Source organism: Somniosus microcephalus, unplaced genomic scaffold (assembly GCF_052327205.1).
Source record: "Somniosus microcephalus isolate GS21.2 unplaced genomic scaffold, FLI_Smic_1.0 unresolved_chr7, whole genome shotgun sequence".
NCBI lineage: Eukaryota > Metazoa > Chordata > Chondrichthyes > Squaliformes > Somniosidae > Somniosus > Somniosus microcephalus.
Window position 1 is genome coordinate 18,954,233 of NW_028225185.1, and position 21,394 is coordinate 18,975,626.

At 50.5% G+C, this 21,394-nt stretch overlaps 1 protein-coding gene across 1 annotated transcript in view; it reads left to right on the forward strand.

Annotated features, from left to right (window-relative positions):
- iqgap3 (IQ motif containing GTPase activating protein 3) overlaps nucleotides 1-21,394 on the forward strand; it is a 123,471-nt gene that overhangs the window by 16,818 nt on the left and 85,259 nt on the right. The window contains exons 5-10 of the mRNA XM_085978748.1: nucleotides 953-1,029; nucleotides 2,382-2,449; nucleotides 5,487-5,600; nucleotides 9,044-9,231; nucleotides 10,263-10,350; nucleotides 19,806-19,969. Of these exons, the coding sequence (XP_085834874.1) occupies nucleotides 953-1,029; nucleotides 2,382-2,449; nucleotides 5,487-5,600; nucleotides 9,044-9,231; nucleotides 10,263-10,350; nucleotides 19,806-19,969 (699 nt within the window). The remainder of the gene's footprint in view (nucleotides 1-952; nucleotides 1,030-2,381; nucleotides 2,450-5,486; nucleotides 5,601-9,043; nucleotides 9,232-10,262; nucleotides 10,351-19,805; nucleotides 19,970-21,394) is intronic.

Genomic DNA, 21,394 nt, shown 5'->3' on the forward strand with positions numbered 1-21,394 from the left:
TTACAAAGAGCAAGCTGGACTAACGTTTCTGGTGCAGACTTTTTGTCAAAACGCCAGAGTTCTGACCGAGAATCCATTTTCAAAAACATTGGCCCATCTTTTCTCCTTGCAGATGCTGGCTGACCTGCTGTTTATTTTCTTCATTAATTCGTGGGATGTGGGCGGCGGCGGCGCTGGCGAGGCCGGCAATTATTGCCCATCCCTAGTTGCCCCTTGAGAAGGTGATGAAGTCGCCTTCTTGAACCGCTGCAGTCCAGTGTGTGTGAAGGTGCTCCCACAGTGCTGTTAGGGAGGGAGTTCCAGGGTTTGTGACCCAGCGATGCGATATATCTCCGGTCATTTCTGTTGATAGATTTCTTTCCTTCACTCCCGTTGGGAAGCTCCCCGGCTTCCACCCAGAGGCAGCGCGGAGGGTGCGATCGCAGCCCGCGGTTGGGAATTGTATGTCTCCACGTTCTGCTCCCCCTGCTGCAATTGGTGGAAGGGTCGAGAACCAGAGGACACAGATTTAAGGTGCTTGGCAGAAGAACCAAAGGCGACATGAGGAAAAACTTTTTTACTCAGCGAGCGGTTAGGATGTGGAATGCAATGCCTGCAAGGGTGGTGGAGGCAGATTCAATTACGGCTTTCAAAAGGGAGTTGGATAAGTATCTGAAGGAATTTTTTTTTTGCAGGGCTACGGGGAAAGGGCGGGGGAGTGGGACTAGCTGAGGTGCTCTTGCAGAGAGCCGGCACGGGCTCGATGGGCCGAATGGCCGCCTTCCGTGCTGTAAACATTCTATGAATACATCAGTGTGCTATCTACATTACCACAGTGATTACACTACAAAAGTACTTTGTGGCTGTGAAATGCTTTGGGACGTCGTGAAAGGTGCTATAGAAATGCAAGTCTGTCTTTACCTGCAGCACCTCATGAGAAAGCCATCTTTAAACTGCCCCATTCCCTTTCCAGATATTTTATCCAGAAACGACAGACATCTATGACAAGAAGAACGTCCCTCGTGTCGTTTATTGCATTCATGCTTTCAGGTACAGTCCTTTCAACAAGATTCCCCCTCTTTCTATTCATGCTAGCGAATGTCCTGTGGTGTTTCCTCACGCTAAGTCTGGTGAGGTGCTGTTTCACAAGAGTGTCCTCCCTAGCTCTGTAACCGCCTCCCAGCCCTTCTGCCCTCCACCAATTGTAGCCTCTTGCGCATTCCATCGCTCCACCATTGGCGGCCGTGTCCCTCTCTCCCCTTTCTCTTTCTCTCTCTCTCTTTCCCCCCCCCCCTCTCTGTCTCTCTCTCTCTGTCTCTCCCCGACGCTCCTTTAAAACCGACCTCTTTGACCAAGCTTTTGGTTACCTGACCTAATGTCTCCTTGTGTGGCTCGGTGGAACACTTTGTCTGATTGCGCTCCTGTGAAGCGCCTTGGGACGACTTGCTGTGTTAAAGGTATAAATGTGTGTTTCTGTTGGAGCGTTCCACCATGCGATGTGCAGTGTGTACTGCTTAGCCAGAGCTGTGTCTCTTTAAAGCCACAAAATCTAACTGTTCTTGAATAAGCAGAGCCGTGGATCGTGCAGAACCTGTTGATTCAGAAAGCTCTGCTGATTGTAATTTTCAAAGCTGCGGTTTAGGGTTGCGAAGGGATGGAAATTTTCCACGGGAAGTTTAGCTTGGGAATTTTGCCCAAAAAAGCACATGCTAGCATAATTTTGTATTTTTCATTTGTTTCACAGGTCCTCTCTTAAAATTACTAACAGAGATGGAATCTTAATTATTAAGGAATTTCTTAATATATGTTTATCTTCTTACTTGGCTTGTTTTAATAATTACAAGTTTTGTGTGTGACTGAACAAATTACAGGCTAAATAAGCTGACTCTCTTATTTTAGATGGGCCTTTTTTGTGGGGGTTCGAAATTATAACCGAAATAAAGTTTTGAAAGCCTGTTTTTATTTGTATGGAACAGTATGTCTATTTTGATGACAAAGATCTAATATAAGGGTCAGAGACGAAAACCATCAGTGTGCAAAAAGACTCAATTCCCGAAAATTCCCATGGAAAGTTTCCTCTTTTTATTTAAAAAAAAAAAAAAATTAATTACCGGAATTTTGCAACCCTACTGCGGTTCCAACATGGCATCATTTTGAAGCTTGGGTTTGCGTCTGTAAACCGGGCGTGACCTCTGATGGCACCAATACATAGTTTTAATTGGATGTGAAGATTGGTTGCAGTTTCTGATTTCTTTCCTTCCTCCACTGACCCAAAAACCATCCCGTGCCCGATCACGCCAACAGCTCGTAAAACTCGGCCTTGCCTCGCAACAGAGCGAGAGCGCGACCTTCGTTGCTCTGGTAAGAATTGAGTTTTCTGTTTTTTTTTTTCCCTTTTGCAGCCTCTACTTGTTCAAACTGGGCCTCGCTCCACAGATACAGGACCTGTATGGAAAGGTGAATTTCACAGGTAATGGCGGGGGGGGTTTGCAGGGGGCCTCTGTCTCCTGATGTTTACCTACTTGTCCAGTATATGTGTGTGGTGAGTTTTTACTCTTGGTGCTCTCTGGTGGACTCGTTTGTTCATCTCTCACAGACTTGTCACCCTATAATTGACACCGTCAAAATTCAGATATTTGTCTCCGTTACTTTTAATTGGGCCAGTTTTCCTCCCCTCCGGAGTACGCCTCCGACCCCCTTAACTGAGGAAGGATGTTCTTGCCATGGAGGGAGTGCAGCGAAGATTCACCAGACTGATACCTGGGATGGCAGGAATGACGTATGAGGAGAGATTGGGTCGATTGGGCTTGTACTCGCTGGAGTTTAGAAGAATGAGAGGGGATCTCATTGAAACTTATAAAATTCTAACAGGACTAGACAGACTAGATGCAGGAAGGATGTTCCCGATGGCGGGGGAGTCCAGAACCAGGGGTCACAGTCTAAGGATAAGGGGTCAGCCATTTAGGACAGAGATGAGGAGGAATTTCTTCACCCAGAGAGTGGTGAATCTGTGGAATTCTCTACCACAGAAGGCAGTGGAGGCCAGTTCATTAAATATATTCAAGAAGGAGTTAGATATATTTCTTAAGGCTAAAGGGATATGGGGAGAAGGCAGGGACAGGGTACTGAATTTGGATGATCAGCCATGATCGCATTGAATGGCGGAGCAGGCTCGAGGGGCCGAATGGCCTACTCCTGCTCCTATCTTCTATGTTTCTATGTGGAGTATTTTAAACCAACACTCGACACAAGGTTTTCAGATCGACAGTCAAGTTGTCTTTATTACACCGGTGGGGAGACAGTCTGCTCTGTCTTAGCCAGACTTCTCCAAATTATTACAGCAGACACTACATTTTTATACATTACAATAATCATGGCAACCTCATGCACAATTCATTCCTGCAACCTGATTGGATCTTGGCCCACATGCACCTTCACGGGTTGGGTTACATGTCCTAAGGTAAACACGTGTAAGCTGCATACTCGATTATTAGCCCCAACTGCTGAATGCTGATTAAATGATTGTGACCCAGATAATAAAACCCTCGGGGCAGCTGAAGTGCTCGACATCATGTCTCCACTGAGTTGTTTTTAGTCTCAAAGGTCAGTTATCTTGACCACACCTTATGGATGTGGTCTTTCATGTTGGCAACTGTCTCTCTCGCACCATTCTGTGAGCTGTCAGCGACGTTATTTAACTCTTTTCCCCGCTTCGCGCTAAAAATATCCGCACTTGCCTTCAGGCTCCCTGGCTGCGGAGACTTCGGGCCCTGGGCCTGCAAGCGTATGCCTGCGTAAAGGCCCACAAATCCCAGGGGACGCAGGCGGTTCAGAAATATCCCCAGGTCCTCCAATCAGAAAGGGGGATTCCGTTTACAAACGGAATCCCCGTAAACCATATTCGGTATCCCAAAATAATTTTGACAACTGCAATAAAAATAAATGTTCTCATTTTCAAATTGAATTAAAAGCCCCTTCAATACAGCAAATACAATTTTGAAAACTGAATTTTTTGAATAATTTCGGTCCATTAATCTGTCTTTCGAACGGGACGTTAAACCGAGGTCCCGTCTGCCCCCTCAAGTGGATGTAAAAGACCCCACAGCCACTATTGAAAGCAAACATGCAGGTGCAGCAAGCAGTTAGGAAGGCAAATGGTATGTTGGCCTTCATTGCAAGAGGATTTGAGGACAGGAGCAAGGATGACTTACTATAGTTATACAGGGCCTTGGTGCGATCACACCTGGAGTACTGTGTGCGGTTTTGGTCTCCTTACCTAAGAAAGGATATACTTGCCATAGAGGGAGTGCAGCGAAGGTTCACCAGACTGATTCCTGGGATGGCAGGACTGTCGTATGAGGAGAGATTGGGTCGACTATCCTGTATTCACTAGAGTTTAGAAGAATGAGAGGGGATCTCATTGAAACGTATAAAATTCTGACAGGGCTAGACAGACTGGATGCAGGGAGGATGTTTCCCCTGGCTGGGGGAGTCTAGAACGAGGGGTCACAGTCTCAGGATACTGGGCAGGACATTTAGGACTGAGATGAGGAGAAATTTCTTCGCTCAGAGGGTGGTGAACCTGTGGAATTCTCGACCACAGAAGGCTGTGGAGGCCAAGTCACTGAATATATTTAAGGAGGAGATAAATAGATTTCTAGACACAAAAGGCATCAAGGGGTATGGGGAGAGAGCAGGAATATGGTATTGAGATAGAGGATCAGCCATGATCATATTGAATGGCGGAGCAGGCTCGAAGGGCCGAGTGGGCGACTCCTGCTCCTATTTTTCTATGTTTTTTCTATTGGAAGAGGAGCAGGGGAGGCGGGGCTACATCATAGCCAAGCCCATTCCTCATCCAACACCAGTGGGAGCTCACAAATAGTGATCAGCAGTGGGAACCTTGGCTGATTCTTTACCCACTCCCTACCTGGGGCGCTGAGGCGAATTGTAGCACTCTCACTGGGTTGCTTTTTAAAAATCATTCATTCCCTAGTGTGGGCGTCGCTGGCAAGGCCGGCATTTATTGCCTTTCCCTAATCACCCTGTGGTGGTGAGCCGCCGCCTTGAACCGCTGCAGTCCGTGTGGTGAAGGTGCTCCCACAGTGCTGTTAGGGAGGGAGTTCCAGGATTTTGACCCAGCGACGATGAAGGAACGGCCTGATATATTTCCAAGTCAGGATGGTGTGTGACTCGGGGGGGGGGGAAGGAGAACTTGGAGGTGGTGGTGTTCCCGTGCGCCTGCTGTCCTTGTCCTTCTAGGTGGAAGAGGTCGCGGGTCTGGGAGGTGCTGCCGAAGAAGCCTTGGCGAGTTGCTGCAGTGCATCTTGTAGATGGTACACACTGCAGCCACGGTGCGCCGGTGGTGGAGGGAGTGAATGTTTAAGGTGGTGGATGGGGTGCCGATCAAGCGGGCTGCTTTGTCCTGGATGGTGTCGAGCTTCTTGAGTGTTGTTGGAGCTGCACTCATTGGTTTGCTCAGTTCTGATCTCTCCTTTTCCTTACAGAGGAGGAGATCAACAACATGAAAACTGAGCTGGAGAAATACGGGATTCAAATGCCTTCGTTTAGTAAGATTGGTGGAATCCTGGCCAATGAGCTTTCAGTCGATGAAGCAGCAGGTAAGATTTGAGCATTGGAAAAAATGTGCATTGAGGATACAGAGATAGACTATTACATTCTTCTAAAGCTTAAAAGGGAAGGCAAGTGTCCAGGGCTACACTTTGTATAAAATTCTACTTCACTATCCATACCAGATTATTATATGTGCAAATATATATATTTTTTATTCGATCCTGGGATGTGGGCGTCGCTGGCAAGGCCGGCATTTATTGCCCATCACTAGTTGCCCCTTGAGAAGGTGGTGGTGAGTCGCCGCCTTGAACCGCTGCAGTCCGTGTGGTGAAGGTGCTCCCACAGTGCTGTTAGGGAGGGAGTTCCAGGATTTTGACCCAGCGCTGATGAAGGAACGGCCGATATATTTCCAAGTCAGGATGGTGTGTGTGATTCGGAGGGGAACTTGGAGGTGGTGGTGTTCCCATGCGCCTGCTGCCCTTGTCCTTCTAGGTGGAAGAGGTGGCGGGTTTGGGAGGTGCTGCCGAAGAAGCCTTGGCGAGTTGCTGCAGTGCATCTTGTAGATGGTACACACTGTCATTGTCTCAATACTTGGAGTATTATACACGTGTACCATGAACAGTGGCTGACACAGACTGGTTGGGCCGAATGGCCTGTTTCCGTGTTGTAACTTCTATTTTTGACAAAGGTCAGCCTTGCCCTGCTAATTTTCTGTCACAGAACGTACTGAAACTTGGTTATTTTACAAAGCGCACCAGTGACACCTACTGGTAGTGAGCAGTTATGCAGTGCCCAGTGCAATTATCTTCATCTCGTCGCTGCCTCAAGGTTCAGTAGTTACTGTTCTGTTTAATTCTATGGGCTCTGCTTTCTTCCTTAAGGCTGGTTTTGCACTACAATAGCGCAGTACGAAGTGGCTTCACACCGCATCAACCCTGAAGCCTTCCTCCAGAATCTGGTGTGGTCCCGACTCCAGCTTCCCACTACAACTATCAGCAGCGTACCACACGACCGTTATAGTGCAAAAGCAGACTTAAAGAACACTCTTGCAAAACTACAACTAACATAATCCTAACATAACATTGAAACTATAACATAATCCAGGCTGACACTCCCAGTGCAGTACTGAGGGAGTGCCGCACTGTCGGAGGGGCGGTACTGAGGGAGCGCCGTACTGTCGGAGGAGCAGTACGGAGGGAGCGCCGCACTGTCGGCGGGGCGGTACTGAGGGAGCGCCGCACTGTCGGCGGGGCGGTACTGAGGGAATGCCGCACTGTCGGAGGGGCAGTATTGAGGGGGAGCCGCACTGTCGGAGGTGCCGTCTTTCGGATGAGACATTAAACCGAGGCCCCGTCTGCCCCCTCAGGTGGATGTAAAAGATCCCACGGCCACTATTGGAAGAAGAGCAGGGGGAGTTCTCCCCGGTGTCCTGGGGCCAATATTTATCCCTCAACCAACATCACTAAAGACAGATGATCTGGTCATTATCACATCGCTGTTTGTGGGAGCTTGCTGTGCGCAAATTGGCTGCCGTGTTTCCTACATTACAACAGTGACTGCACTTCAAAAAAAGCGCTGAATTGGCTGTAAAGTGCTTTGGGACGTCCTGAGGTGGTGTAAGGCGCTACAGAAATGCAAGTCTTTCTCTTTTGTTTCTTTCAGCAGCCAAGGGAAATGACAGCGCTTGGCACTAATGCCACAGTTGTACTGTAAGTGCAGCCTTAAGACCGTGCGTTCCAGGCTTTTAAGTTGTAACTAACCGAAATTGTTCTTGCAAATTAAAATTTGTGGAGGCCGGAGAGCGGCTGGTGAGCTGTAATCGGATTGTAACCTCGGGGCAGCCATTGATCTTGGAGTCTGACATTTATTTTACACAGCGGCCTGTTGCAAATAACTAGAACCACTTTCAGCTACTTTGACGCTAATGGCCTAAAGCCTACGCATAATAGATGGGCTCCTCATTGATCTCAGCGAGCAGGGCGATAGTTGTATTGTGTACTTACACCATGGGAGTTCATCAGCTGGCTGGGTTCAGTGTTTCGGTGTCGGTTTTCTCCCTTCCCCTTCTGACGGTGCTGATTCCTGTTGGGGTACAGTTCCATGGGGCATCGGGTAGCTCTGAGGAGGAGTCGCTTGTGTGTGTGAGCCTAGACTGCAAGTGCTGGCAGGCTGCTCAAACGCGGGCTTTTATCGCAATCCTGTCCACACGTGCACGTTTTCCACTGAGGAACTCGCCCCAAGTCCCGTTCGCCCATCGACCCCCTGTGCTCGCTGACCTACATTGGCTCCCAGTCCATCAACGCCTCCATTTTAAAATTCTCATCCTTGTGTTCAAATCCCTCCACAGCCCTCGCCCCCTCTCCCTATCTCTGTAACCTCCTCCAGCCCTACAACCCCCTCAGATCTCTGCGCTCCTCCAATTCTGACCCCTTGCGCATCCTCGATTTCCATCGCTCCACCATTGGCGGCCGTGCCTTCAGCCGCCTGGGCTCCGAGCTCTGGAATTCCCTCCCTAAACCTCTCTGCCCCCTCTCCTCCTTTTAAGATGGTCCTTAAAACCGACCTCTTTGACCAAGCTTTTGGTCGCCTGCCCTAATATCTCCTCCTGTGGCTCGGTGTCAAATTTTGTTTGACAACGCTCCTGTGAAGCTGTTCCCACTAGTTGATGGTACAAGGACTAGGGGACACAGATTTAAGGTTTTGGGCAAGAGATTCAGGGGGAATGTGAGGAAAAACTTTTTATGCAGCGAGTGGTGCGGACCTGGAACTTGCTGCTGACGGAAGTGGTAGAAGCGGGAACGTGCGGCACGGGCCAACAGCGAGGTCAGGAGGACCACAATGCATCCTACGAAACCTAGGCAGAGAGGACTTGCGGGAAGGAGGGAGGAGGACAGTAGCGGTGTGTGTGTGCTAGGCCGTTGTAGCAGAGCCTGGTCTCCAATCGCCTTGGATCCCCTTGCCATTGGACCAAGACCTTGCTCTGTCAAGCCCGTGTGGTAGCTGGTGTGCAACGGCCACCCCACGTTAAAAGAATTCACGCACAGGCGTCTTCCACCCTTTAAAATGAAGTTCGGGTTCACTCGTTTGTAATGTGGAAGCAAGTCATCCTCGGTTCCGAGGGATTGCCTAAGAAGAAGCAGCAGCAGCACCTTGAGATGTTTTACTTCGTTAAAGGTGCCATATAAATGCAGGTTGTTGCTGTTGAATCTTCTACCGAGCTGAAGCGGATGCTGTAGGCAATCGTGGCACTTCTACCACGCAGTGGCTGAGCACAGCCCTGGAGATTGCCGCATTGGCACAAGGCTCCCCAGGCCTGTGTGGCTCCGTTTCACACTGGAAGCAACAAGGGGGTGGGGTGGTGGTGATGGGAGCCCAGTCTTGAGTGTTTCTACAAAATGATCCAGCCAGTTCAGTAAGCTGAAGGAGCTTGGTGCCAGTGGGTTACAATGAGCTGATTGTGAGCCCCTTCCTTTTGTGTCTCCACTCGCAGTGCACGCCGCAGTGATCGCCATTAACAAGGCTATCGAGCGAGGGCTTGCAGAGCAGACCATACTGACGCTGCACAATCCAAATGCCATGCTGGTGAATCTCATCGACGGCCTTGCCCTGGTCTACCAGGAAATGCTTCACCAAGCCAAGAGCGAGAAGTCTGCTCACGCCAGAAACCGAGTAGATGCGGTAAGTAATCTTCTTTGAGGAACTTCTGCAAATGTGTTTTTTTCCCCCCATTGTAAACTGATAATTTCTGTTTGCTTCATTCTGTTGCCTTTCAGGTCTTTGCGCTTTTCTCCAGCTGAGGGGGCAGGCAGGAGGAGACCTCCTTCACCTCACCTGTTAATGCTGTTCTGTCTCCTAGAACGTGCTGGATAGAGTGAGCAGCCCGTTCCCCGGGAAATGTTGCCAATTTGGCCGACACACCTCCCTCTGACACCAGGGGTAGATGAGTAACTCGCTATTGTGGGTGAAGTTTATCTGAACCACTCGCCCACATTGACAAAATCTGAACCAGCTAGACCCCCTCCCATCCTGCCCTGTGTGCTATTATTGCATCGGTACTGTATATTCATTAGTGTTGAATTGATACGGTTTAACAAAGTACAGTGCTGTATCAGCGTGGCTCCGTGAGATGCACTCTTGCCTCTGGATCAGAAGGTTGTGCGCGCGCTCTGCTTTTGCACTTTTTTTTGCGCATTCTGTTGCGCGTGTGGTTTTTGGCTCGAGCCCCACTTGACCCCATAATCTAGCCTGACATTCGGTGCAGTGCTGAAGGGGTGCTGCTTTGCCAGAGGTGCCGACTGAACTGGAGGTGAAGCTGCATGTCGGAGATCCCACGGCACTATAAGAGGAGGAGGAGGAGCTCAAGTCAGCATTCTTCTGTCAGCCAAGCACCAGCTAAAAACAGACTGCTTCAACTCAGCGAGCTCACGCTGCTGTGTCTGCCCATATAACGATTCCAAAAGTGATTAATTGGAGAGCTTTGAGACATGTTGATATGATGAACTAATGCGCGAGCAGTTAGGTGAATTATTTGTCGGTTTCATCCTTTATTGCTGTTTTTTCGCCCACCCCTTTTTTTGCTCTCCGATGCGTGGGATTTGTATGTACTTGCGCATTTTGTTCAGGTGGTGCCGTGTGGACCTGATATCTGTGTTTGCCAGAGGTCAGAGCCTGCACGCTGCGATTGATTCAGCTGTTTGTTTATTCTGCAGTATAAACCAGAGCTCTCCGAAGGGAAGGATGTGTACGAGGAGCTCTTGACTCGAGCTGAAATTCAGGGCAACATTAACAAAGTCAATGGTAAGAATGGGAGTATGAGGGCCACCTTTTCTGCCTTGGTGCTTTAACGGTGAGAATCATAGACATTTACAGCGCAGAAGGAGGCCAGTCGGCCCATCTTGGTCCGTAGCCTTGCAGGTTACGTCACTTCAAGTGCATATCCAAGTACTTTTTAAATGTGATGAGGGTCTCTGCCTCTACCACCCTTTCAGGCAGTGAGTTCCAGACCCCCACCACCCTCTGGGTGAAAAGATTTCTCCTCAGATCCCCTCTAAACCTTCTACCAATTGCTTTAAATCTATGCCCCCTGGTTATTGACCCCTCTGCTAAGGGAAATAGGTCCTTCCTATCCACTCTATCCAGGCCCCTCATAATCTTATACACCTCAATTAAATCTCCCCTCAGCCTCATCTGTTCCAAAGAGAACAACCCCAGCCTCTCCAATCTTTCCTCATAGCTAAAATTTCCCAGCCCAGGCAACATCCTCAAATCTCTTCTGCACCCCCTCTCATGCAAACACATCCTTCCTGTAATGTGGTGACCAGAACTGCATGCAGTACTCTAGCTGAGGCCTAACTAGTGTTTTATACAGTTCAAGCATAACCCCCCTGCTCTTGTATTCTGTGCCTCGGCTAATAAAGGCAAGTATCTCGTACGCCTTCTTAACCACCTTATCTACCTGGCCTGCTACCTTCAGGGATCTGTGGACATGTTCTCCAAGGTCCCTCTGATCCTCTGCACTTCTCAGTGTCCTACCCTTTAATGTGTATTCCCTTACCTTGTTAACCCTCCCCAAATGCGTTACCTCACACTTCTCCAGATTGAATTCCATTTGCCACTGTTCTGCCCACCTGACCAGTCCATTGATATCTTCTTGCAGCCTGCAGCAGCTTGCTTTCTTCATTATCAACCACTGAGGGTTGAGCTTCGAGCTTGCTGTAGCTTGGAAACGTCATTAACTTGAAATAACTGGGGATAATTTTAACCCGACTCCCAACCTGGATTTACACCCCGGCCCGTTGGCTTCAATGGCGCGTAAGATCGGGTGGTTGTGAAACCAGCGTTGCACCCGATCTCGCCTGTACCCAACGGGTGGGTTCTGTCAGAATTGCCCCCCCTACATGTTTGACAGAAGTACAAATTCTAAAACTAGGCGTACAGACTCCATCTCCAAAGAGGGAAAGTGAGCGCACGGTTTGGAATTAACTATTTTACACACTGTCCAACAAAATGGTTGGTGACGATCGTAGGGAATTCAAGAGGAAACTGGCTAGATATTTAGCTGAGGAAGCGATTGAGGGGGCAGGAGAGAGGGAAAGAGATGGGTGAGGGTTAACTCGGGGCTCTCGTGGGGCGCCATGCTCAAATGGAGTGTAAGTCAGAGAATCAGCACTGCAGTTTGGTCGTCCTATCCTCTCTGACTCCCCTACTCCCTTCAAGCATGGCTCCTCACTGAGTGTGTCGGATCACTGGTTTTCCCAATCGAGTGGTGATTGGGATTTATTGGAACGTTGGGATCAGCCAAATGGATTGCAATGGTCTCTTCCGGTCCTGCCCATTCCCATATTCCTATGAAAGTAACAGCAAATCGCACCTCAATTTATTCAGTGCCGCTCACACAACCATTCCTGCCCTGGGGCCAATATTTATCCCTCAACCAATACTAAAAACAGATGATCTGCTCATGTATCTCATTGATGTTTGTGGGATCTTGCTGTGCTCAAATTGGCTATGGCGTTTCCCACATTACAACAGTGACTACCCTTCAAAAAGTACATCATTGGCTGTATAGTGCTTTGGGACGTCCTGAGATCGTGAAAACCGCTATAGTTTGGCGTAAAATAAAACAAAAAAGGTGACTCAACCGTGGCTAACAAGGGAAATTAGGGATAGCATAAGATCCAAGGAGAGGACATATAAATTGGCTAGAAAAAGCAATAATCCTGAGGATTGGGAGCAGTTTAGGATTCAACAAAGGAGGACAAAGGGATTAATTAAGAAAGGGGAAATAGAATATGAGAATGTGGTAAACCACTGTTATACCTGCCTGCATGTGTGTGTGTACTCCACTAGGTACAGGTCTGTACATGCCTCGGCTGACTCCTCCCACTATCCCAGGTATATAAGTGACTGCCTCTCAGTCCCTTGGTATTCTGGACGGGTCGACCACTCGAGGCAAGACCTTCATTCTCTAGTTAATAAAAGCCTGATTGTTACTCGCTTAACCTCAGTCTTTTGAGTAATTGATGGCGCATCAATTTTATTAACTAGATTTTTTTATAATGGAGAAGATCCTCACACCAGCATGCCTGGACCTGGACAGTCGGGAAGCGGACGCTTCCACCGAGTTTGCTCACTGGCTCATGTGCTTCGAGACATTCCTGACTGCCTCCACTGCGGTCGTAACGGATGCGGACAAACTGTCTGTCCTGATCTCCAAGGTGAACCACCGAGTGTACTCAGTCATCCGGGATGCGACCTCGTACACAGCCGCCCTCCAGCTCCTCAAGACCCAGTACGCGCGCCCTGTGAACGAAGTGTACGCCAGACACCTCCTGGGGAGTCGCAAGCAACAACCTGGGGAATCGACTGAGAAATACCTCCAAGCACTGTCCGTGCTTGGCCGGGCCTGTGGGTGTAAGGCGGTAACGCCCGCTAAGTACACGGAAGAACTGATCCGGGATGCCTTCGTAGCGGGCCACAGGTCCAACTACACCCGACAGCGACTGCTGGAGCAGAGTGACCTCACCCTCAACAAAGCCTCCGAAATCGCACTAACGCTGGACGCAGCCTACCGGGGCATGGATGCCTACTCCTCTGCACCGTGGACGCCGCGGGGAACGACAACCTGGGACACGGTCGGACAGCCCCATAGCACCGTGCCACCCCAGCCACATCCCAACAACGGCCCAACTACCGCAGCAGTGTCCCAAGGCCAGACAGCAGTATCCCAAGGCCAGAAATGCTACTTCTGTGGCCAGGCCAAACACCCCAGAGCGCGCTGCCCGGCGAAGAATGCAACCTGCTCGGGCTGCGGGAAAAAGGGACACTACGCCAGCGTCTGCAGGGCCAAAGCCACCCCGAACACCAGCAGTGCCGCGTGTGGGCCGTGCGAGCCGCCATCTTGGGCCCCCAACAGCGCCGCGTGCGGGCCGCCATCTTGGGCCTCCCCAGCCATGTGCGAACCACCGCAACAGCAGCCATCTTGGACGACTCCAGCCACATGGGGATCATGGACGCCGCCATCTTAGACACCAGCCGGGACGCAGCAGGCCGCCAACTCCCCCCCCCCCCCCCCCCCCCCCCCCCAATCTGATACCCGCAGCGACACACCGACCCCTACGCTGGCCTCTGTTACGCTGGACCAAACGAGACCGCACCAACTAGCTCGGTCCAAAATGGACGTTAAGGTAAACGGCCATGCAATAAACTGCCTTTTTGACTCCGGGAGCACAGAGAGCTTCATCCACCCCAACACGGTGCGGCGTTGCTCTCTCCCCGTCCTGCCTGCGCACCAGCGGATTTCTATGGCCTCCGAGTCCCAGTCAGCGGACATTGGCGGCTACTGCGTGGTGACACGAGTAGTAGACGGGACTGTTCAATAATTTTAAACTCCTGGTCCTGCCCCAACTTTGCGCTGCCGTTCTACTAGGGTTGGATTTCCAGTGCCACCTCAAAAGCGTTACGATGGCGTACGGTGGCCCCCTCCCCCCACTCACAGTCCGCAGCCAGCAGCTTCCAAATTGCCCGCCGCGCACCAGATGCAACCTCTCCACACTCAGAGTCCCCCCCCCCCCCCCCCCACTGTTTGCTAACCTCACCCCCGACTGTAAGCCCATCGCCACAAAGAGCAGGCGATACAGTGCCGGGGACAGGGTTTTCATCAAAACCGAAGTGGAGCGGCTCCTGAAGGAGGGGATTATTGAGGGCAGCTCCAGCCCCTGGCGAGCCCAGGTTGTGGTCGTTAAGACCGGCGAGAAACAACGCCTGGTCATCGACTACAGCCAAACAATTAACCACTACGCCCTGCTGGACGCCTACCCACTCCCCAGCATAGCTGACATGGTCAACCAGATCGCGCAGTACCGCGTCTTTTCGACCATTGACCTGAAATCAGCGTACCGCCAGCTCCCCATCCGCCCTGAAGACTGCCAGTATACTGCCTTTGAGGCAAACGGCCGCCTCTATCACTTCCTTAGGGTTCCCTTTGGCGTTACCAACGGGGTCTCCGTCTTCCAAAGGGAGATGGACCGGATGGTCGATCAAAACGCGCTGCAGGCCACTTTCCCTTAACTGGACAATGTGACCAGCTGCGGCCATGACTTGCAGGACCATGACGCAAACCTCGAGAAATTCCTCCGCACCGCCCAACTCCTGAACCTGACCTATAACAAGGAGAAGTGCATATTCCGCACAGACCGCCTCGCCATCCTTGGCTGTGTTGTGGAACACGGGGTCATCGGTCCCGACCCGGACCGGATGCGTCCCCTTATGGAACTCCCACTGCCTAAAAGCTCTGAAGAGGTGCCTAGGTTTTTTTTCCTACTACGCTCAGTGGGTCCCCTACTATGCAGACAAAGCCTGTCCGCTGATCAAGTCCACCTCTTTTCCCCTGACGGCAGAGGCCCGCTTGGCCTTCCACCGTATCAAGGAGGACATTGCCAAAGCCACCATGCACGCAGTGGACGAATCCATCCCCTTCCAGGTGGAAAGCGATGCGTCCGACTTCGCTCTGGCCGCCACCCTTAATCAGGCGGGGAGACCTGTGGCCTTCTTCTCACGAGCCCTCCAGGGCCCGGAGACCAGACACTCCGCGGTCGAGAAGGAGGCCCAGGCCATTGTGGAGGCTGTGCGCCATTGGAGGCACTACCTGGCTGGAAAACGATTTACCCTGCTCACTGACCAGCGTTCAGTTGCTTTTATGTTCAACAACAAGCAGAGGGGCAAAATCAAAAATGACAAGATCTTGAGGTGGAGAATCGAACTTTCCACCTACAATTACGAGATCTTGTACCGGCCTGGGAAGCTCAATGAACCCCCAGATGCTCTATCGCGTGGCACCTGCGCCAGCGCGCAGATCGATAGGCTGAGGGCCCTCCACAATGACCTCTGCCACCCGGGGGTCACCAGGTTCTTCCACTTCATCAAGGCCCGCAACCTGCCTTACTCCATCGAGGAGGTCAGGACCATGGCCAGGAACTGCCAAGTCTGCGCTGAGTGCAAACCGCACTTTTATAGACCAGACAGAGCCCACCTGATAAAAGCCACTCGCCCTTTCGAGCGCCTGAGCGTCGATTTTAAAGGGCCTCTCCCCTCCCCCGACCGCAATGTGTACTTCCTCAACATCATTGATGAGTACTCCCGTTTCCCGTTCGCTATCCCCTGCCTGGACATGACCAGTGCCACGGTCATTAAATGTCTGAACAACCTCTTCACCCTGTTCGGTTTCCCCAGCTATATCCATAGCGACCGGGGCTCATCGTTTATGAGCGACGAACTCCGCCAGTACCTGCTCGCTAGGGGTATAGCCACAAGCAGGACCACCAGTTACAACCCCCGGGGGAACGGACAGGTGGAAAGAGAGAATGCGACAGTTTGGAAGGCCGCCCTACTAGCCTTAAAGTCTAGGGGCCTCCCGCTGGCAGGAGGTGCTCCCCGATGTGCTCCACTCGATTCGGTCACTGCTCTGCACTGCCACCAATGCCACCCCTCACGAGAAAATGTTTGTCTTCCCAAGGAAGTCCACATCGGGGACATCGTTACCACCATGGCTGACGTCCCCAGGGCCGGTACTACTGAGAAGACACGTGAGGACCAATAAAACGGACCCCCTGGTCGAGAGGGTCGACCTCCTCCACGCCAACCCCCAGTATGCTTACATTGCGTACCCGGACGGGCGGGAGGACACAGTCTCCATACGAGACCTCGCACCCTCGGGGGCCGCAGTAACCCACTACCCATTCCCAACCCCCCCCCCCCCCCCCCCACGACCCGATATCCAACCCCAGCAGCCGGCACGCCTGAGCCCGTCACCCACGAGGACTACACTACAGTGCACCAGCCTACAAGGGATGCGACGCCAGAAGCTCCACCACCCCTGCCGTCGCCACGTCGATCACAGCAGCAGACAAGACCTCCGGAGAGACTCCAATACACGAACTTCTAAATACACTTCACCCCGCCGGACTCATTTTTAAACAAGGGGTGAATGTGGTAAACCACTGTTATACCTGTCTGTATGTGTGTGTGTACTCCACTAGGTACAGGTCTGTACATGCCTCGGCTGACTCCTCCCACTATCCCAGGTATATAAGTGACTGCCTCTCAGTCCCTTGGTATTCTGGACGGGTCGACCACTCGAGGCAAGACCTTCATTCTCTAGTTAATAAAAGCCTGATTGTTACTCGCTTAACCTCAGTCTTTTGAGTAATTGATGGCGCATCAGGAGGACAAAGGGATTAATTAAGAAAGGGGAAATAGAATATGAGAGTAAGCTAGCAGGGAACATAAAAACTGACTAAAAGCTTTTACAGATATGTGAAGAGAAAAAGATTAGTGAAGTCAAGCGTAGGTCCCTTACAGTCAGAATCAGGGGAATTTATAATGGGAAACAAGGAAATGGCAGACCAACTAAATGCATACTTTGGTTCTGTCTTCACAAAGGAGGACACAAATAACCTCCCAGAGATGCCGGGGAACATAGGGTCTGATGAAAGCGAGGAACTGAAAGAAATCAGTATTTGTAGGAAAATGGTGTTAGGAAAATTGATGGGACTGAAGGCCGATAAATCCCCAGGGCCTGATGGTCTACATCCCAGGGTACTTAAGGAAGTGGCCCTAGAGATAGTAGATGCATTACTGATCATCTTCCAGAACTCGAAAGACTCTGGAACGGTACCCATGGATTGGAGGGTAGCTAATGTTACCCCACTATTCAAAAAAGGTGGTAGAGAAAAAGCGGGGAATTATAGACCGGTAAGCCTGACATCGGTAGTGGGGAAAATGCTAGAGTCTATTATAAAAGATGTAATAGCAGAGCTCTTGGAAAGCAGTGACAGGATCGGACAAAGTCAACATGGATTTACAAAAGGTAAATCGTGCTTGACTAATCTACTGAAATTTTTTGAGGATGTAACTGGTAAAATAGATAAGGGAGAACCAGTGGATGTGGTGTATTTGGACTTTCAGAAGGCTTTCGATAAGGTCCCACACAAGAGATTAGCGTGCAACATTAAGGCACATGGGATTGGGGGCAAGGTATTGACTTGGATAGAGAACTGGTTGGCGGACAGAAAGCAAAGAGTAGGAATAAACGGGTCGTTTTCCGAGTGGCAGGCAGTGACTAGTGGGATACCGCAAGGATCGGTCCTAGGACCCCAGCTGTTCACAATATATATTAATGATCTGGACGAGGGAATTGGATGTAATATCTCCAAATTTGCAGATGACACAAAGCTGGGCGGGAGGGTATGCTGTGAGGAGGATGTCGGGAAACTCCAGTACGATTTGGACAGGTTGGGTGATTGGGCAGAAACATGGCAAATGCACTATAATGTGGATAAATGTGAGGTTATCCACTTTGGTGGCAAAAACAGGAAGGCAGATTATTATTTGAATGGCAATAGATTGGGAGAAGGGGAAGTGCAAAGAGACCTGGGTGTCCTTGTGCACCAGTCGCTGAAGGTAAGCATGCAGGTGCAGCAGGCTGTTAAGAAGGCAAATGGTATGTTGGCCTTCGTAGCGAGAGGGTTTGAGTACAGGAACAAGGACGTCTTGCTGCAGTTGTACAGGGCCTTGGTGAGACCACACCTTGAGTATTGTGTGCAGTTTTGGTCGCCATATCTGAGGAAGGATGTTCTTGCCATGGAGGGAGTGCAGCGAAGATTCACCAGACTGATACCTGCGATGGCAGGAATGACTTATGAGGAGAGATTGTGTCGATTGGGCTTATACTCACTGGAGTTTAGAAGATTGAGAGGGGAAATCATCGAAACCTATAAAATTCTGTCAGGTCTGGACAGACTAGATGCAGGAAGGATGTTTCTGATGGCCGGGGAGTCCAGAACCAGGGGGTCATAGTCTAAGGATAAGGTGTAAGCCATTTAGGACTGAAATGAGGAGGAATTTCTTCACCCAGAGAGTGGTGAACCTGTGGAATTCTCTGCCACAGAGGGCGGTGGAGGCCAGTTCATTAAATATATTCAAGAAAGAGTTGGATATATTTCTTGAGGTTGAAGGGATCAAGGGATATGGGGAAAAGGCAGGGACAGGGTACTGAATTTGGATGATCAGCCATGATCACATTGAATGTGTTAAGTATGTGTATTGTATTGAACAATTAACACAAAGACTTAAACGTATAACTCAAACAGGTCTTTACTGGTTGGAGGTAGGGACTATACGTAGGTCTTTACTTCATGCCCACAGGCGGGAACTGAGGGGAGATCAGTACCCACAGTACTATTTATACCCCTATGGCCAGGAGTGGTACTGCGTATCACTACGCCCTACAAGTAGTGCAGTCCTGTCCATAGGTTCAAAGTAGCACACATATTACATACACAACAGAATGGCGGAGCAGGCTCGAAGGGCCGAATGGCCTACTCCTGCTCCTATCTTCTATGTTTCTATGTAGAAACACAAGTCTGTCTTTTTCCTTTCTCTCCCTCTTGTCCACCCTCCCTCTCTCTCTTTCTCTCTCTCTCTCTCTCCCGCCCCCTCTATCTCCCCCCTCTCTCTCTTTCTCTCTCTCTCCCGCCTTCTCTCTCTCTCCCCGCCCCCTCTCTTTCTCTCTCTCTCCCGTCTCTCTCTCTCTCCCGCCCCCTCTCTTTCTCTTTCTCTCCCCGCCCCCTCTCTCTCTCTCTCCCGTCTCTCTCTCTCCCGCCCCCTCTCTTTCTCTCCTGCCCCCTCTCTTTCTCTCTCTCCCGCCCCCTCTCTCGCTCTCTCTCTCCTCCCCTCTCTCTCTCCTCCCCTCTCTCTTTCTCCCCTCTCTCTTTCTCTCTCTCTCTTTCTCTCTCTCCCGCTCCCTCTTTCTCTCTCCCGCTCCCCCTCTTTCTTTCTCTCTCCCGCCCCCTCTCTTTCTTTCTCTCTCCCGCCCCCTCTCTCTCTCTCCCGCTCTCTCTCTCTCTCTCCCGCCCCCTCTCTTTCTCTCTTTCTTTCTCTCTTTCTCTCCCGCCCCGCCGCCTCTCTTTCTCTCTCTCTCTCTCCCGCCTCCTCTTTCTCTCTCCCGCCCTCTCTCTCTCTCTCCCGCCTCCTCTTTCTCTCTCCTGCCCTCTCTCTCTCTCTCTCCTCCCCACTTCTCTCGCCCTGAAAGACTTCAGTAAATACCCCATCTACTTGTGTTGTCGCTTGTGTGCTTTATAACCATTATTATCTTCCCAAACACAATACCCTGGCTCTCTCCTTGTGTATTGACTGTGTTTCATTGGTCTAACTCCTGCTGCACCTCCTGTAATGCGTGGTTTTCCCTCTGGCAGTGCACGCTGCTCTCGAGTACGTTGACGAGGCGTTGGAGAAGAGAGACGCACAGGCGCTGTACTCGGCTCTGCGGAGTGCGGCTTTGGGCCTGCGTGAGGTTAACCAGGAGAACGCCGAATGGTATATGGAGCAGCTCATCATCGACCGAGAGCAGAAAGCACTGGTATTAAACGCCACATTTTACTTCTCTTCCTTGTACTGTAGTAGTTGGGTTTATGTCTGTGTCTCTAATATGTTTGGTACATTTAATCAGTGGAGTGGAATGGAATACTTTTGCCTTTTGTACTCGATGTCGGCCTTAAGTGCTCCCAAGTCGGGCACAGAAATACATAGACATTACAGCACAAAAATAGGCCATTCGGCCCATCCAATCCATGCTAGCGTTTACCCTCCGTGCGAGCAAATAGTCCCAGTCACATCTACCTACCCTGGAGGTTTTTTTTTTGTATACCTTTGTTACCTCTAGACTTGGCTATTCCAACACACTCCTGGCCAGCCTCCCATGTTCTACCCTCCGTAAACTTGAGGTCATCCAAAACTCTGCTGCCCCGTGTCCTAACTCGCACCACATCCCATTCACCAATCACCCCTGTGCTCACTGACCTACATTGGCTCCCGGTCCAGCAACGCCTCGATTTAAAAATTCTCATCCTTGTTTTCAAATTCCCTCCATGGCCTCCTCGCCCCCCTCTCCCTATCTCTGTAATCTCCTCCAGCCCCACAACCCTTCAATATCTCTGCGCTCCTCCAATTCCGGCCTCTTGAGCATCCCCCGATTTCCATCGCGCCACCATTGGCGGCCGTGCCTTCAGCTGCCTGGGCCCCGAGCTCTGGAATTCCCTCCCTAAACCGCTCTGCCTCTCCGCTCCTTAAAACCTACATCTTTGACCAAGCTTTGGTCGCCTGTTTTAATGTGGCTCGGTGTCAAATTTTGTCTGGTAACACTCCTGTGAAGTGCCTTGGGACGTTTTACTACGTTAAAGGCGCTATATAAATACAAGTTGATATTATTCCGGCCCCCTAACAGCATTGTCCCCTCCTCACTTTCCCACCCTGTGCCACTTTCTGTAAGATGCTCGTTGACCGCGTGAGGCAGAGTGCATCAAGCTCATTACAGGCCTGAAGATTGTCACCGTCCTGCCCTGATGCTGCTCAAATCTTGCGCCCTAAATTGACTCTGCGCATCCTGCAGGCCAGGAGTAGAGTTGATGAATCAAGTGGCAAATCACAAGAACCACAAAAGGTTGGGTTTGCTGATAGAATGAGGTAAGTTGAGCCATTTATAGTGTAAGCTACACCCACTGCTTTTCTCCCACCTGTTTACCCGCCACAGATAGTTCTATAAGGTTTATAGAACCATACAGCACAGGAGGAGGCCATTTGGCCCATCGTGCCTGTGCCGGCTCTTTGAAAGAACTCTCCAATTACAGGAAACTTTCGATTAACCGGCCCCTAAATAACCGGAACGCTCTATCCACCGGCAAAATTCAGGAGTCGGTTCCGTTAACTTTTATTACCTTTTTAAACTCCATTTGTTGCTGTGCAGGGGTGTAGCTGAAGCTGTTGCTAAGCTACAGAGACGCTTGCA